The sequence below is a fragment of the Berghia stephanieae genome, chromosome 5 (assembly GCF_034508935.2).
Source record: "Berghia stephanieae isolate SIO BIC M18660-M18661 chromosome 5, UCSD_Bste_1.3, whole genome shotgun sequence".
Taxonomy (NCBI): Eukaryota; Metazoa; Mollusca; class Gastropoda; order Nudibranchia; family Aeolidiidae; genus Berghia; species Berghia stephanieae.
In genome coordinates, this window is record NC_088364.1 from 2279214 (window position 1) to 2296934 (window position 17721).

The 17721-nt window shown below is 37.3% G+C and overlaps 1 protein-coding gene across 1 annotated transcript in view; it reads left to right on the top strand.

The window, feature by feature from the left end:
- LOC144972239 (uncharacterized) overlaps window positions 1–17721 on the top strand; it is a 318601-nt gene that overhangs the window by 57929 nt on the left and 242951 nt on the right. The window contains exons 4-13 of the mRNA XM_078913282.1: window positions 1–33; window positions 2866–3008; window positions 3334–3464; window positions 4683–4880; window positions 5888–6108; window positions 6824–6971; window positions 9575–9732; window positions 11350–11483; window positions 13881–14014; window positions 14610–14792. The exon at window positions 1–33 is cut by the window's left edge and continues 97 nt beyond it. Of these exons, the coding sequence (XP_078769408.1) occupies window positions 1–33; window positions 2866–3008; window positions 3334–3464; window positions 4683–4880; window positions 5888–6108; window positions 6824–6971; window positions 9575–9732; window positions 11350–11483; window positions 13881–14014; window positions 14610–14792 (1483 nt within the window). The remainder of the gene's footprint in view (window positions 34–2865; window positions 3009–3333; window positions 3465–4682; window positions 4881–5887; window positions 6109–6823; window positions 6972–9574; window positions 9733–11349; window positions 11484–13880; window positions 14015–14609; window positions 14793–17721) is intronic.

Here is a 17721-nt window from a genome sequence, read left to right on the forward strand (position 1 = left end):
AAAACTTCAGTCTGCTCTCACCACGACGCAGCAGTAAGAGACTTTTTCTTTTTTCTTATAAGGGAATTTGGTTTGTTTCCAAACTTGTGCCTTAGTTTGTTTTCCCAACATGACTACAAATGAACCAATATAACGTAGGTCGGCAGATCAAACTTCTGAAGTCTCGATTTTCACGATCGACGGATTAAAACTCTGAGTTTACATACAAGCTTTGCGCACCATGTTTTAAAAATTTTTTGGGTGGATGAGACCTCTGATCAGCCCAAAATGAAATAAAACATGGTGCGCAAAGCTTGTATGTAAACTTCAGAGGTTTGATTCGCCGTTCTTGAAAATCGAGACTTCAGAGGTTTGATTCGCCGTTCTTGAAAATCGAGACTTCAGAGGTTTGATCCGCTGACCATTGATAAAATTCTTGAATTCCTGCATTTGCTGTTTAGTTTCAAATAAGTTCTTAATGGGTATTGGGAAAGTATTCAAAATTTCAGTTGCAGTAGTTCAATAATTTTATTGTTATTATATCCCTTAGCAATGACTATTCCGCAAAAATCTTTGGGCCTCTTTTTCGCTCACGAAGTGCCCAAATTTTTGACAAAATATGGGACGAAGCCGTTTGTACATGCTATTTTAAAAAAATTAATTACGACGCTGTTTATAATTGAATATGACTGAAAATTGGCACACAAGTTAGAAACGAGGTCATTTTAGATTATGTCAAGCGACAAAACTCGTACGATTACCAGAAGACCGTTAAAAATAGATTTTTACTCTTTTGAGTACAATCTTTCTAAAACTACAAAGAGGAGAGATTTTGTCGCTCATAAGGTTATATATGCACATTTCTTCTATTTATATTTCAAATTTCATGGGATTATGATAAGTACTTTTCCCGTATTCTCACAAAACATCAACCCAATTTGCATTTCAATGAGTGAAAAAATGGAGACGGCCATTTTGCTCCACCATCGCGCAACACGAAAATGACGTGAGCGAGGCAAGGCTGCCAGATGGCCAGACTTTAACCTGACCAAATTCGACTTCAAAAGTGGCTAAATAGAAAATCATATGGCTTTCAATATTAAGACTGGCCCACGTAAAATGAACTAAATTTTAACAAACAGAAAATTGAATAGACAAGGATAAATGTCACTGAGACAAACATAGATGAATAAAATGTTTAAAAAAGAAACAAAATTATATGTTTGGCCACACACGTGGCCATCTGGCAACCTTGTTCGCGATGACGGATGACACAAATCCTCGCGCGCTTTAAAAAAAATTAAGGTATTGTTTCATTGTTATGTCATAGGGATAGTATATCAACACACTCTCTCTCTCTCTCTCTCTCTCTCTCTCTCTCTCTCTCTCTCTCTCTCTCAAATAAATACTAGAACTAACATAAGCCATGGTGGTCTCACAGAACTGATTGATAATTATTCAGCAGGCATTTTTCGTGTCATTTGTATGGGTTGCAGACACAAGATTACACTTCTGAAAAGTTCCAAATGATCAATATTATGTATATTTTAAAACAAATTTATAGTTGACCCTAGCCATACAGCTCTAAAACTATACAAGTCAGAACTCTTCTGATGTCTTCATCATATTTTCTGATAATTTTGCCATAAAATTGCCAAGTTTTAATATCTAATTCCACGTATTAAGCGAGATACAGGCACAAACCAGAATAAAACGCAGAAAAAGCGTCCCATATTTTCCGTATTTTTTTCTCTTTGTGAGTCATCCAAATAAATGACATCTTTGACGCTGCATAACTTTGTTATATATTAATGGATTTTCTAAATTTAAAAAGATTTTTACTCAGTGGAGATAGGGCTACAAAAATAGAAAACAAAAATTTTCATAGTCATTGCTATATCCCTCCAATGACCCAACCTATATTGTTTCTCATGAAAATGTATTTTTGTTTATGACGATGTGTTGTCGTATTTTATGATCTCATATTACAAATTATCAGTGTGGTCAGGACATCATAGGCATAACAATCTGTTTTTAATCAAATGGGATGTCATTATAATGATTAAAATTCTTGCACATAAGGAATAATGTGAACTGTTGTGTCAATCTATTATTAGATCGGAATGAATACCATGAAGAAATTGTTTTTAAACTCAAAATGATTGGAGTTTTATAAACATTTCAGGACATTAAAGGTCTTTGGAATTTCCATTGGTAGAGCACTCACTTCACGTGCAGTATGTTTCCATTTGAGTGTCTATTCTATAGTCACAAAGCTTCCTGAAACATCATCATGTTACATACTGGCAAACAGAAAAACTGAAATTTCTTTCAACCCCAAGTTTTTGACATTTTCATTTGGATGTAAGTGGAATGTTGATAGTTTTCACACCCTGTCATACTACCAAATGATGGCAGATTAGATAAGAGTCCCAACTCGAAAACCAACCATAAATACAGTGGAGTCCACTTAGATAATCTCCTTGTTTATCTCAAGCAAGGTTTATCTCATGTCATCCATTTTCAAGGAAAACAATCTTTCATTTCAAAATGAGTGATGGATGAAAGTCTAGTAGCCTCCCCTATACATGAAAATGGAGTGCAAGAATCTATAAATGATGCATGCATAGTCTTGTCATTCGGTAGCCTTCATGTTTTGGGTTTTTTTTTCTTAAGATGTGATGGAGGAGGGAGCATTAGCGCATGGCGGTGGAGAAAGAAGGCAACAATGGCGACTGAGATCAATTCGTGTTAATTAGTTGGCTTTTATAGGGAAAACTAGGTTTCTGACAAAGTGTTTATTATCAAATCTTATCTAGACTCCACTGTAAACAATTCACCTTGAATGTGACTTAATTGGATCTTGTCCAAATGTCTTCCCCATAGATTCAGTGCCATGACCCAAAACCTGGGCCCCCTCTTGTCTTCGGATGAGGTCCTAGATGTCCTGGCTGTATCCAACAAAACGTCCAATGTCTACACAATGATTAAAAAGGCTGTTGGCAACAAAGACCTATTGCATGGCCTGGGTAAGTCTCTCTACCTTTCTATCCTTCAAACTCTCTCTCTCTCTCTCTCTCTCTCTCTCTCTCTCTCTCTCTCTCTATCTATCTCTCTCTATCTCTCTCTATCTCTATCTATCTATCTATCTATCTATCTATCTATCTATCTATCTGTCTGTCTGTCTGTCTGTCTGTCTGTCTGTCTGTCTGTCTGTCTGTCTTGTCTTGTCTTGTCTTGTCTGTCTGTCTTGTCTGTCTATCTATCTATCTCACTATATCACTCTTTCTCTCACCCACCTTTGCATCTTCATAACCTCTTACCCACCCATATGCCTTGTGTCAATCCACACAGAGGACAAGATGAATGTGAGTAGTTATTTCCGAGACGCGGGCAAAGTCAAGTCCATTCTTGTAGATGATTACAAACTCTTGTCCAAGCCCGAGGCAGATGCCTTGTTGAACTCCAGGATAAACGTGGGACAAGTAAGTGACCACATCTGCTATGTATACAGATTGTATCGGAACATAAAGTGTTTTTTTTTATGAGCCATTATTGGTCATTTGTGGAATTTTTCATCTAGATTTTAACCGTTTTAAAGGAAATAAGCATTTGATTTTATTGTATTTAGATAAAGGACATTTTCATGATATTAATCTTTCTTTCATTAAACATGGGCTTATAAGAACTCAGTTGCTGCAACACTTGCCTACAAGCAAAGGGTGCCCATTTTGATCCCCAGGGCAATGTTGAGATTTCTTGTGAAACCCCCTATCCATCTAGCAGTGGTCGGGTAATTGGCTTTCCCCCTATCCATCCAGCAGTGGTCGGGTAATTGGCTTTCCCCCTATCCATCCAGCAGTGGTCGGGTAATTGGCTTTCCCCCTATCCATCTAGCAGTGGTCGGGTAATTGGCTTTCCCCCTATCCATCTAGCAGTGGTTGGGTAATTGGCTTTCCCCCTATCCATCTAGCAGTGGTCGGGTAATTGGCTTTCCCCCTATCTGTAATGATTGAGATTCTAAGGCCTTTGAACATAACACTATCCATCTAGCAGTGGTTGGGTAATTGGCTTTCCCCCTATCCATCTAGCAGTGGTCGGGTAATTGGCTTTCCCCCTATCAATCTAGCAGTGGTTGGGTAATTGGCGATGTTAGATTTGTTGGAAAGTATTTTACAATCAACTAGCGTCATTTCCAAAGGGTATAAGCCAATTTTACATTTTAGCCGATGAGCACAGAAATACTGGCAAATCTAGATATTATAAACCTATTTTTTACAGATTGATATAGAGTAACTTGCAAACCTTCTTAAAATTAAGGGTGTTGATTAAAATAATTTTTTAGAGAAAATCTTCTAGGGGCATAAATCATAATAGAGATGTGTGCCGGTTTGTAATAGTCTTTACTTCCCTGCAAATATTGCCAGTCTCCACTAGTCTACAAAAAAGTAATAGAACAGGAAATACAAATCCATTGTATTTCCTGAGAAATAAAAATCCATTGTATTTCCTGACTAGACGTGCTGAGAATCTTTCTATCCTCTATCTGGATTCAACGAGATGTATCAAAGTTTGAACTGTTTTTGTTACTGGCTCAAGAAGGGTTTTGTGCCTGAAATGTTCAGTATGAAGAAGTATTTTGTTGTTTTCTTTGAAGCGGTTATAATATTCATTATTGTAACTGTCATGCTCTGTATTCCCAGCTGACCAACCTGACAGGATCCCATGACTTTAAAGCAATTGCCTGCGATTCCAAACGCCTGGGCCAATATGTCAAGTTTCCATCAGACACCAACATCCAAGACATCTCCAAGGCTTTGTGTAACATCACAGAGGATCAGACATCAGGTCTTGCCAATCTCATGATAAGGGAACTCAATTTCACCACAATTCTAGATGCCGTAAGTTGCCACCATTGTAAAGATTAACATGATGGTGTGACAAGGATCAAGATGAACACCAGTCTTTATTTTGGTTGTTGTCTTTAATTATCCTTCTTCTGGTGAACAGAGACAAATACAAACACAGAGGTTCAGCAAGGGTTGTTTCCCTTAGATCACATTAGACCATTACACCGACCACCCTGTTGTATTTATTCATTACAAAAGACATTCAGGAAGACAACCTCTTGGTGGCTTGTACCAAAAACACTTTCCCATGAGAGACGAGGGAATCAGGCAGTTTGTCAATCTAATTTAAAGACTATGGTTTTCAGGGATCAGTTTTTGGAGTAAATGGGACATTATCTTTGTATAGATTTGGTGCTATATAAATAATGCCTACCATTCTTCATATTCTTTTTCTTCTTCTTCTTCTTCTTCTTCTTCTTCTTCTTCTTCTTCTTCTTCTTCTTCTTCTTCTTCTTCTTCTTCTTCTTCTTCTTCTTCTTCTTCTTCTTCTTCTTTTTCCCTCTTCTTCTTCTTCTTCTTCTCTTCTTCTTCTTCTTCTCTTCTTCTTCTTCTTCTTCTTCTTCTTCTTCTTCTTCTTCTTCTTCTTCTTCTTCTTCTCTTCTTCTTCTTCTTCTTCTTCTTCTTCTTCTTCTTCTTCTTCTTCTTCTCTCTTCTTCTTCTTCTTCTTCTTCTCTCTTCTCCTCTCTCTCCTCCTCCTCCTCCTCCTCCTCCTCCTCCTCTCCTCCTCCTCCTCCTCTCCTCCTCCTCCTCCTCCTCCTCCTCCTCCTCCTCCTCCTCCTCCTCCTCCTCCCTCCTCCTCCTCCTCCTCCTCCTCCTCCTCCTCCTCCTCCTCCTCCTCCTCCTCCTCCTCCTCCTCCTCCTCTTCTTCTTCTTCTTCTTCTTCTTCTTCTTCTTCTTCTTCTTCTTCTTCTTCTTCTTCTTCTTCTTCTTCGTCAGTATTATAATAATTATTATTAAGTTTTATCTTATACAGAAATTCATGTTTCTCTTTCCCCCAGCTCAAGTTGATGGAGGAAGTAAAAGAAACGTTCCTGGATGACCACAACATCCTGTCCTATTCCTTTGAGATCGTGGCCCAGATGTTTCAGGTTGTCACACAGTCAGATGAGGTCATGAAATTGCTTGGGACATTCACTGGCATACCAGATGTGGCTAGTCTGATACGGAAAATTCCAGGATTTGTGGAAGGGTTCCAGGATTTTGACTCCATCATGAATGTGTCAGTATTAAATCTTATTCTTCATCTTGTTCTTGTGTTCCCTCGAAGTAGGTCACAGCTGGATTCTTATGCTGGTAATGAATTCCATGGCCATTCCAAGGTCATTGGCATTGCCAAAGAGTTTTCTAGAGATATCTGTGTATGTTTCTATCCATAGCATAAAGCAAACACACCTGGAGCACATAACGCACAATTTCATTGTCATTTGGCAAGAGCACATACCGGTATCTCCACAGTAGTTCATTTGAGGTTTCCATTGACAGTGCCCTTTTTGATTCTAAATATGAGAATGTGTTCTTTTTGGCCCAGTACTCGCACACCATCAATTGTCATGTATTTTGTATGAGCTTTATTCCTTGTATTGAATCAATTCATAAGAGGTCACATTACTTTTAAACCGACTCTTGCTTCTCCTATTTCTCATTTTCCTCCTCCCTCTCATCCCCCTTCTCCTTCTTGCTCATCAACATATCATTTGACTGATTTATATTGCATACCCAATAGGAAAGGGAAAAGTGAAGAAAAAATTGAAAAGGTTGATAGTTTCCAAAGAGTCTGTAGTCAAAAGGTAAATTAAAGGTCCCACTGTTGCTCACCATTGCTCTTGGATGCAAAGGTTGATTGCTCGAAATTTTCTCCTTTATCTCAGTTACATAGTTTTATAGTTTGATACTCCATGATGGTGACCAACCATATGACCATTGTGTTTTTGCAGGTTGAAGGACGTTGTATCCAATATAGAGCCACTCATGAAAAGTCTCAAACTGGATAATATGGCTACTTGGCTGGCAGTCAAGGATGCCATTAGATTGAGTGAGAATTTTGTCATGCTGGGAGAGGGACGATGGAATGGGACTTCTCAGGTATTTATTGCGTACAGTTAGGGGGGGGGGGGGAAGGACAGAGAGAGAGAGAGAGAGTATAATGGCATGGCAATACATATATTTCTATCCTTTTCGAAAAATGCCATTTATTTGATCACTATGTATTTGAATGACATATGTATATTGGAGATGAATTTCATAGAGGTATCTTTGCTCCTATCATTACTACTACAGGTTAATAACAGAACTTTCTAGTCCAAGCAAATGGGTTCTCATTGATACCAATTTAAATACACTGATGGTATCGTGGACATATACATTCATATCCATACCCCACACTAATGTAGGCTCATACATATCCATACCCCACACTCATGTAGGCTACATACATATGCACGGTGGTGATGATGATGTTAATGACTACTACGGGAACAATGATGATGATGTTAATGACTACTACGGGAACAATGATGATGATGTTAATGACTACTACGGGAACAATGATGATGATGTTAATGACTACTACGGGAACAATGATGATGATGTTAATGACTACTACGGGAACAATGATGATGATGTTAATGACTACTACGGGAACATTGATGATGATGTTAATGACTACTACGGGAACAATGATGATGATGTTAATGACTACTACGGGAACAATGATGATGATGTTAATGACTACTACGGGAACAAGGATGATGATGTTAATGACTACTACGGGAACAATGATGATGATGTTAATGACTACTACGGGAACAATGATGATAAGAGACATGCATCACATACAAGCTATTTGAGCGAATGGTTATGTCCCGCATGTCAACCAGTCTAGACGAACAACTGTCTCCAGACCAGGCTGGATTCCGACCAGGACGTTCAACATGTGGTCAACTTCTTAACCTTACACAATTCATAGAAGATGGGTTTGAGACAAAACAGGTCACTGGCACAGTCTTCGTCGACCTCACTGCAGCCTATGACACAGTGAATCACAAGATCCTACTCCTCAAAGTGGCTAAAATGATAAAAAATAAGAAAATTGTAAATATCATCCAGTCACTACTCGAAAACAGGCGCTTCTTTGTTGAAATGGATGGCCGGAAGAGCAGGTGGCGCACCCAGAAGAATGGTCTTCCCCAAGGATCAGTGCTGGCTCCAACACTTTTCAACATATATACAAATGATCAGCCTGAGTTCCCAAATATCCGCCGATTCATATATGCTCATGACCTATGCCTCGCAACACAGAATGTGTCCTTCCAACCAATCGAGAGCAGACTGACAAATGCCCTAGACACCCTTACAAAGTACTACACTAAAAACTCGATGAACTCCAACCCAGGGAAAACACAAGTGTGTGCATTTCACCTCAACAACCACCAAGCCCACAAAAAACTTAACATCAAGTGGAATGGCCAGACATTAGAGTACAACTACCACCCAGTGTACCTCGGAGTGACGCTTGATCGGACTCTGTCCTTCAGAGAACACGTGAGGAAGACCAAGGCAAAAGTGTTCACGCGTAATGCCCTCCTTGGAAAGCTGGCAAACATGAACTGGGGAACTGACCCTAAAACTCCAAGCTAGACCCCGAGCTCAACAACGCCTGCCGGATCGTAACGGGCCAGCTGAGAGCAACACCATTACCTCTGGTCTACCGTGCAGCAGGAATAGCCCCACCACACATCCGGAGGGAAACTCATGCCCAAATACAAAAATACAAACAGGAAATGGACCAGAGACACCCCCTTCATGACCACAATTGCCCCAAAAGCAGGCTCAAATCAAGGAAAAGCTTCCTCACAGTAGAGAGCCTTCACCCAGACCACTCAGCATTCTTCCGCCTGGACAAATGGGTAGAATGGGACAAGACAGCAAACGATGCCCTCCAGCCCCCAACAGAAAAGCTCCCAGCAGGCACAGACCTCAAGAGAAAAGACTGGGTGGCGTTGAACAGAGCTAGAGCAAAAGTGGGAAACACCGCCACCAACCTCTTTAAATGGAAAATCTCACCGGGCACTGAATGCCCATGCGGTCACCCCAGACAGACAATGGACCACATCCTGTCCGAATGCTCGCTGGGACCTCACTGCACCAATGCTGACCTGAGGGAATGCAACCAGACTGCCCGGGACTGGCTGACTCACTGGCGCGACAAGATATAATGATGCATATTCTGTCATCCAAAATCCAATGGAAATGTATTATCTTGGTCTAATAATGTTTTGAATCTGTTCAAATCGATGATGTCTGTCATTTATTTTGCTGGTCTTCAAGTAAAAACTGTCTTTTTTTTAAAGATGTCTTTCTTATAATTCTCTATTTGTACTTGTCTAGAATTATCATTTTATAGTGAAGTTATAGAGAGTAATATGTAAACGATACAAACATTGACATTTCAGCCCTTGGCCTTCGGACCTCAGGATACTGACAAAAACGCTGAGATAAAATAACAACTACATTTCAGGCCTTGGGGACAGGGAAAACACGGAATCCTTGTTAATCTCATTATTGAAATGTTTTTTTTTCTCTCATCATTTTCTGTGTGTTTGTTTTATTTGGAAATATAAGTCACATCTACCCTCTACATTTCGGCTGGCTTACCTGTTTCTTATAATTGTGATCGTTTCACTCAGGAGTTCATGGAGCCAATGAAGAGTTTACTCAAGAACATTGAAGAGATGGCCAAGGATGAAGATGGGAGGGTTTTCATAGCTTTCTTCCAATTCCTCAACAAGATGGATTGGGTCAAAGCTTATGACGAGATCATTTACACGCAGACATTATCAGAAAGGTAAACAGATATCGATATAGGGAAAACAGTTTGTATCAAAAATATGGACAAACCTAACACCTTCAAATGTTGTATGTTTTTAACTTTCCCTTTATAAATGTCAAACTGTCCAAAATGTTAAACCTATACTGCTTCTCTATCAAAATGTTAAACCTCTACTGCTTCTCTATCAAAATGTTAAACCTCTACTGCTTCTCTATCAAAATGTTAAACCTCTTCTGCTTCCCTATCAAAATGTTAAACCTCTACTTCTTCTCTATCAAAATGTTAAACCTCTACTGCTTCTCTATCAAAATGTTAAACCTATACTGCTTCTCTATCAAAATGTTAAACCTATACTGCTTCTCTATCAAAATGTTAAACCTATACTGCTTCTCTATCAAAATGTTAAACCTATACTGCTTCTCTATCAAAATGTTAAACCTATACTGCTTCTATCAAAATGTTAAACCATACTGCTTCTCTATCAAAATGTTAAACCTCTACTGCTTCTCTATCAAAATATTAAACCTATACTGTTTCTCTATCAAAATGTTAAACCTATACTGCTTCTCTATCCACTGAACTGAGATGGATTCCAGCCTGTCTGCTGTCTAGACAACCAAATTGTTCATTTCCAGACCAACAATGCTTCTGGCAGTATTTTTCTTGCAACAAAATGGATAAGCTATTGAGTCTGATGTATATTTTATCTGTAATATACATTGGATGTCTTTGATAAACTATTGAGTCTGATGTATATTTTATCTGTAATATACATTGGATGTCTTTGATAAACTATTGAGTCTGATGTATATTTTATCTGTAATGTACATTGGATGTCTTTGATAAACTATTGAGTCTGATGTATATTTTATCTGTAGTATACATTGGATGTCTTTGATCAACTATTGAGTCTGATGTATATTTTATCTGTAGTATACATTGGATGTCTTTGATAAACTATTGAGTCTGATGTATATTTTATCTGTCGTATACATTGGATGTCTTTGATAAACTATTGAGTCTGATGTATATTTTATATGTCGTATACATTGGATGTCTTTGATAAACTATTGAGTCTGATGTATATTTTATCTGTAATATACATTGGATTGTCTTTGGGGAAGAGGTTTTATTTGATTTCGGTAATTTAGGAGGATATTTGATAAAATCCTCTCCAATAACTTTTGATAGATTCAGAAATTTATAATTTTATCTGAAGTGTAAAAGCAAACGATGGTAGTGTTTTATTGTAAAAATGGTTGATTGTTTATGTTTTAAAATACACATGAATGTAGAGTGTTTTATTGTAAAAATGGTTGATTGTTTATGTTTTAAAATAACATGATGTAGATGTTTATTGTAAAAATGGTTGATTGTTTATGTTTTAAAATACAAATGAATGTAGTGTGTTTTATTGTAAAAATGGTTGATTGTTTATGTTTTAAAATACACATGAATGTAGTGTTTTATTGTAAAAATGGTTGATTGTTTATGTTTTAAAATACAAATGAACGTAGGGTTTTTTATTGTAAAAATAATTGATTGTTTATGTTTTAAAATACACATGAATGTGGTGTTTTATTGTAAAAATGGTTGATTGTTTATGTTTTAAAATACAAATGAATTCCACAGCACAATGAAAACAATGCTGGTTGCTGGTCAGGAGATGTTAGAACAAATGTCCTTGTGGGAAACGATGAAACCAATTGTCCGAATCGAGGAACACACCTTGGACGTGCTTGTCATCCTTATAGAAAAGTCAATTGGTGAGTTGGACTGACATTTTACATAGTGGCTTTGACTGACAATAATTAATGGCAAGGGTTAGAGGGACTAGTAGAAATCTAAGTTGATGGAAATGGGAATGGGGTAGTGGAAGAGGGGATTGTGAATCTGTGAGTAGTTTAGTTTTTATAGAACAGATTCCTGCTGATCACTTCAGTGATAAACGATACCACACTGTCCTGACAGCACAACTTGCAGTAATATCTATAATACTCCTTAGTCACCTCATTCTTGTTGTGCCCTATGTCTGTTTTTCTTTTCCACCTAGCTCTTTCTTTGTCCTGGAAAGAGATTCGTAACTGAGAGTGAAATAGTTGATTACTTGTTCATTATATTAGGAGATAAAATTATTTTTTAAATGTAATCTTTAAATTTCTACCTTTTAATATATTTTATAGGAATGCTGTATATTTTATGAAAATTTTAAATGGGGGATATTTGCTTGACAGTATGACTTGAAGGTCGTCCCAAACCAAACACATTGATAGATTGTTAACATTGTATGAGTTGGAGGTCGTCCCAAACCAGACACATTGATAGATTGTTAACATTGTATGAGTTGAAGGTCGTCCCAAACAAGACACATTGATAGATTGTTAACATTGTATGAGTTGAAGGTCGTCCCAAACAAGACACATTGATAGATTGTTAACATTGTATGAGTTGGAGGTCGTCCCAAACAAGACACATTGATAGATTGTTACCATTGTATGACTTGAAGGTCGTCCCAAACAAACACATTGATAGATTGTTAACATTGTATGAGTTGAAGGTCGTCCCAAACAAGACACATTGATAGATTGTTAACATTGTATGACTTGAAGGTCGTCCCAAACAAGACACATTGATAGATTGTTAACATTGTATGAGTTGAAGGTCGTCCCAAACAAGACACATGGATAGATTGTTAACATTGTATGACTTGAAGGTCGTCCCAAACAAGACACATTGATAGATTGTTAACATTGTATGAGTTGGAGGTCGTCCCAAACAAGACAAATTGATAGATTGTTAACATTGTATGACTTGAAGGTCGTCCCAAACAAGACACATTGATAGATTGTTAACATTGTATGAGTTGAAGGTCGTCCCAAACCAGACACATTGATAGATTGTTAACATTGTATGAGTTGAAGGTCGTCCCAAACCAGACACATTGATAGATTGTTAACATTGTATGAGTTGAAGGTCGTCCCAACAAGACACATTGATAGATTGTTAACATTGTATTAGTTGAAGGTCGTCCCAAACAAGACACATTGATAGATTGTTAACATTGTATGAGTTGAAGGTCGTCCCAAACAAGACACATTGATAGATTGTTAACATTGTATGAGTTGGAGGTCGTCCCAAACCAGACACATTGATAGATTGTTAACATTGTATGACTTAAAGGTCGTCCCAAACAAGACACATTGATAGATTGTTAACATTGTATGAGTTGAAGGTCGTCCCAAACCAGACACATTGATAGATTGTTAACATTGTATGAGTTGAAGGTCGTCCCAAACCAGACACATTGATAGATTGTTAACATTGTATGAGTTGAAGGTCGTCCCAAACAAGACACATTGATAGATTGTTAACATTGTATGAGTTGAAGGTCGTCCCAAACAAGACACATTGATAGATTGTTAACATTGTATGAGTTGAAGGTCGTCCCAAACAAGACACATTGATAGATTGTTAACATTGTATGAGTTGGGGTCGTCCCAAACAAGACACATTGATAGATTGTTAACATTGTATGAGTTGGAGGTCGTCCCAAACAAGACACATGGATAGATTGTTAACATTGTATGAGTTGGAGGTCGTCCCAAACAAGACACATGGATAGATTGTTAACATTGTATGAGTTGGAGGTCGTCCCAAACAAGACACATGGATAGATTGTTAACATTGTATGAGTTGGAGGTCGTCCCAAACAAGACACATTGATAGATTGTTATATTTTATTATTAAATATTTCAATCTGGTTTTATATTGGAATGAATTTAATGAAAAAAAAAAATAGAGTTTAAGCTTGGATGGAATTTGAAGCATCGGGTCGACTCCAACGGAAAATTGATTGGAGCAGGCTCTTATGTTGAGAACAAGAAGAAATGAAGTAAGTAGAAAAGTGCCAGAGGGTAATAGAGATTATCAACTGTGCAGTGATGGGAAGTCAGACCCATGACCCGACTGTTACAACCCATCCTCCATGGAGGGATGCTGTACAATCAACATCATCCACCACCGAGCACTTCTCTCCTCACTTCATTTCTTGTTGCTATCAACCTCAACATCTGACTGTCATGACATTGTTGGTCACATTATTGATATATCTGCATCAGATTTTTTTTTTAATGAGTTGTGATTTCTATATTTGATTTGACCAGATCTTAAACATGCCCTGAAGCATCTGTTTGATTCCAATGACATCATCAAGAATGAAATCAAGAAGATCTTTGCCTACGGACCTGTCATCACTCACACTGTCTTAAATTCATTCATCAATGATGACATTTTTACGGTAATTTCTTGCTTTATTTTCAACATTCAATAGTGAGCTATTGACATCTAGATCATTCTCCACAACACAGCAATCTTACAAACTTTAAATTACTCAAATGGGTTTTATTTCTAATTCCTTAGCTGACTTATGATCAGAGTTTTCCAATTGTTATCACCAAACCATTCACTGACCATGCTCAACTTTACTTGATTATGTTATGAGATGAGAAAGTTAATTGCTGAGCCATCAATGTCATCTATATGCAAATCTGTCAAAAAGCCTTGAAGCATTTCAATACATTCCAACTGCCATTTATCTTTTTGAAAATTATTCATTTGTATTGAAATGTTTGATAGATTTGACCTTGTGGTCTTGTGGTAGGGCACTCATCTTTAGACTGGTAGGTCCATCCCTGGTTCGAGTCCCAGTCTGACTGATGCAAAGTTCAATCTATACACACATTCTCTCACCACACTCAAGTGTAAAACGATTAACACAACATGTTTCATCCTGCAGATTACGTGTTGAGCACATTTCAATTAGTATAAATTATAAAAGCTCATTTAAAAAAAGAAATTTTTTTGTTCTACTCATCTGATTATTTCCATAACAGGACATTTCCAATGACGCGTCATACCACGATGTGTGCTCCAAGGCCTTGATGAAACTCAACAACCAAGTCCCTCCAGATGTGTACAATGATGTCAGGGATACCTTCTGCTCTGATGCTGGTGACGTTGCCACAGGATTTAACCATCTCTTGAAAACTCTCAAGTTGAATGAAATTGGCACAGTGGTAAGTAAGGCTTTGGTTTGGTTGGTTGTTAGTTTGTTTTCTAAATGAATATTTGAATTATTTGTTGATGTGTCTCATTAGGATTTTTCTTTAACCTTTGAACTTGAAATCCAAACAAGAATGTTGTGACAACTATTTATTCAATGTGGGAACCAGGCTGCTATATTGTCCTTCTCTGGAAAAACATATGTTTAAAATTTAATCCAGAAAACTTGTCCTTCAAATATGGATGTGAATGTAGAAATGTGTGAGACATGACCCCAATCTATTACTCTGTCACAGGGAACAATAGACCTGTCAATTCTCAGTCAATTAACTGAAATCAGTCAATTCGTCAAATTCAAATATTTTTAAAAAAGAAAGAAATGAAGAAAGAAAGAATTCATGAATCGTAGTCGAATGACCGAAAAGTAATTAGGAATGTTCCACAGTGCTATGCATAGCTCAAGGGCCGTTTATATTAGCGATAGATATATTGCCAAGGCTAAGCGACACTTTTTAGAATTGTGGTGTTTGAACACATCCCATTGTATTTTCACAAAGCCCTTGTGAAATTATTTTTTCACTTTCCAAACCTGTTGTGATCCCAATGGTAGCCAATTTTAACTGAGGAGCTGAGCGATAAAGTTCACTGTTTTATCTAAGCCAAAATTTACCACATTTACCTGGAGGGAAGTAAAAATATGAAAAAAGTAAAATGCGAAAGCCTGAAGTGCGTTATGTAGACACCTTCAAATCGAAAGTTAGGGATTGCTACAGTACATCTCGATTGCCTCATATTGTAAACAAACTGGTTGACTGTTTCTAGTTTCTTCACTGACTGGGTACCTAATTATTAGGAACAATTGTAAGTAGCCTAATTAATTCCCGCACAATTTAGTTCTCTGCCATTGTTTTGCTCAAGCGAGCTTGCTGTTTACCTTTCATTTCAATTCTTTGGATTTTCCGCTACAACAAATTACGAAGAGTTTCAGTCAATATTTATAGCGCTCATTTACAAGTCTAGAACAAGTTGTCACCAAGTCATAGTGGCCAAGTGTCCTGATAAAATCCTGACTGTCCCAATTTGGTCAGTTCTGTCCTGCCAACTTGATATTGGAAAAAATCGTGGTTTTCAGGGATTAGAACATAGTAGATATTAACAACCCTTTAAAATGACCCATTTTTGTTTCAATACATTGAATTAATGCTTTAATCCCCTTTATATGCTAGCTCTGACAACAAAACTGCGTTTTCAAGAAGCTTTTTGAATTAAAGATATGTATATAAATGTCATGTAGGACTGGAATATTCGTAGTTCTGCGGACTTTTGGTAGTAGTAGGCAAGTGTGCAATTTGAGAAAAACATCAAAGAAATATAAATTTACTTGTATGGGAATGCCCCTTGCATGTCCCAGGATTATGATTTTTGACTAGCAAATTAAAACAGGAAAGTTGTAAATCTAGATTATATTATATACTGTAGCAATGACTATGAAAAATGTTTTTTTCTCTTTTTGAGGAAATTTTTTGTCTAAAATCAAAGCCCTATCTCCACTGAGTAAAAATGTTTTTGAATTTTGAAAATCCATTCATAAATAAACAAGTTATGCAGTTTCAAAGATGTCATTTATTTGGATGACCCGCAAAGAGGAAAAAAAACGCGAAAATATGGGACGTTTTTTCGGCATTTTTTTCTACCTTTTGTTCTATCTTGCGTAATAAGTGGATTAAAATATTGAAACTTGGTAATTTTATGGCAAATTTAATAGAAAATATGATGAAAACATTAGAAGAGTTCTAACTTATATAATTTTAGAGCTGGATGGTATATAACACACACACACGCACACACACACACACACAGAGAGAGAGAGAGAGAGAGAGAGAGAGAATGAGTATAACACACACACACACACACACACACAGAAATATATTAAGAAATGAGTATATAACACACACACACACACACACACACACAAATACAGAGAGAGAGAAGAGGGGGGAGGGGGGGGGGTGAGATATTTTGCTTTCATAAACGAAAGAAATATAGAAGGAAAAGCGAAATTGGACAAGGGGACAAAGGTTACTGGTGGAACGTGACTTGAAACACATTAATAAAAGCCATGCTGAGATTGTAGATCATATTGCAATCGAAAACTTTTAACATCATAATTTCTTAAATTCTTGTAAATTAAATTGTCAAATTATCAGCTGTTTATTGAACCCAAACGCAATGGCAGACAATAAACACCCCTCTGCCAGTGAGACTGCGCAGACATTTTGACTAGTCATGAACTTTAAAACGAGGTCAACCAATCAGAAAGCGCTTTGCCACGACTCGCTCAGTTTGGTGCCAAATTTTTGAACTTGTGATTCGGGCTGTAGGGGGGCAAAATGGCTTTCTGTCTTTTAAGAATGAAGAGCAAATTAGGATGGTGTTTTGTAAAATACGGGAAAAGTACTCGTCATTAGGATGGTGTTTTGTAAAATACAGGAAAAGTACTCGTCATATTCATATGAAATTTTACAACCAAAAAGAAGAAATGTTAATGTATTACCTTGTCTGCGACAAAACCTCCACGCCGGTAGTTTTAGAAATATTTTACTCCAAAGAGTAAAAATCTATTTTTAACGGTCTTCTGGTAATTGCATGAGTTTTGTCGCTTGACATAATCTAAAATGACCTTTTTTTCTAACTGTGAGCCAACTTTCAGTCATATTCATCGATAAACAGCGTCGTAATTAATTTTTTAAAATAGCATATACGAAACGGCTTCGTCCCATATTTTCTTGCGAATTCGGGCACTTCGTGAGCGAAAAAGAGGCCCAAAGATTTGTGCGGTATAGTCATTGCTATATACTGGTCCAAACATACTGGCTGTTTTGGGTATCATGATGATATTGTGTGTCATGATGGTGTTGTGTGTCATGATGGTGTTGTGTGTCA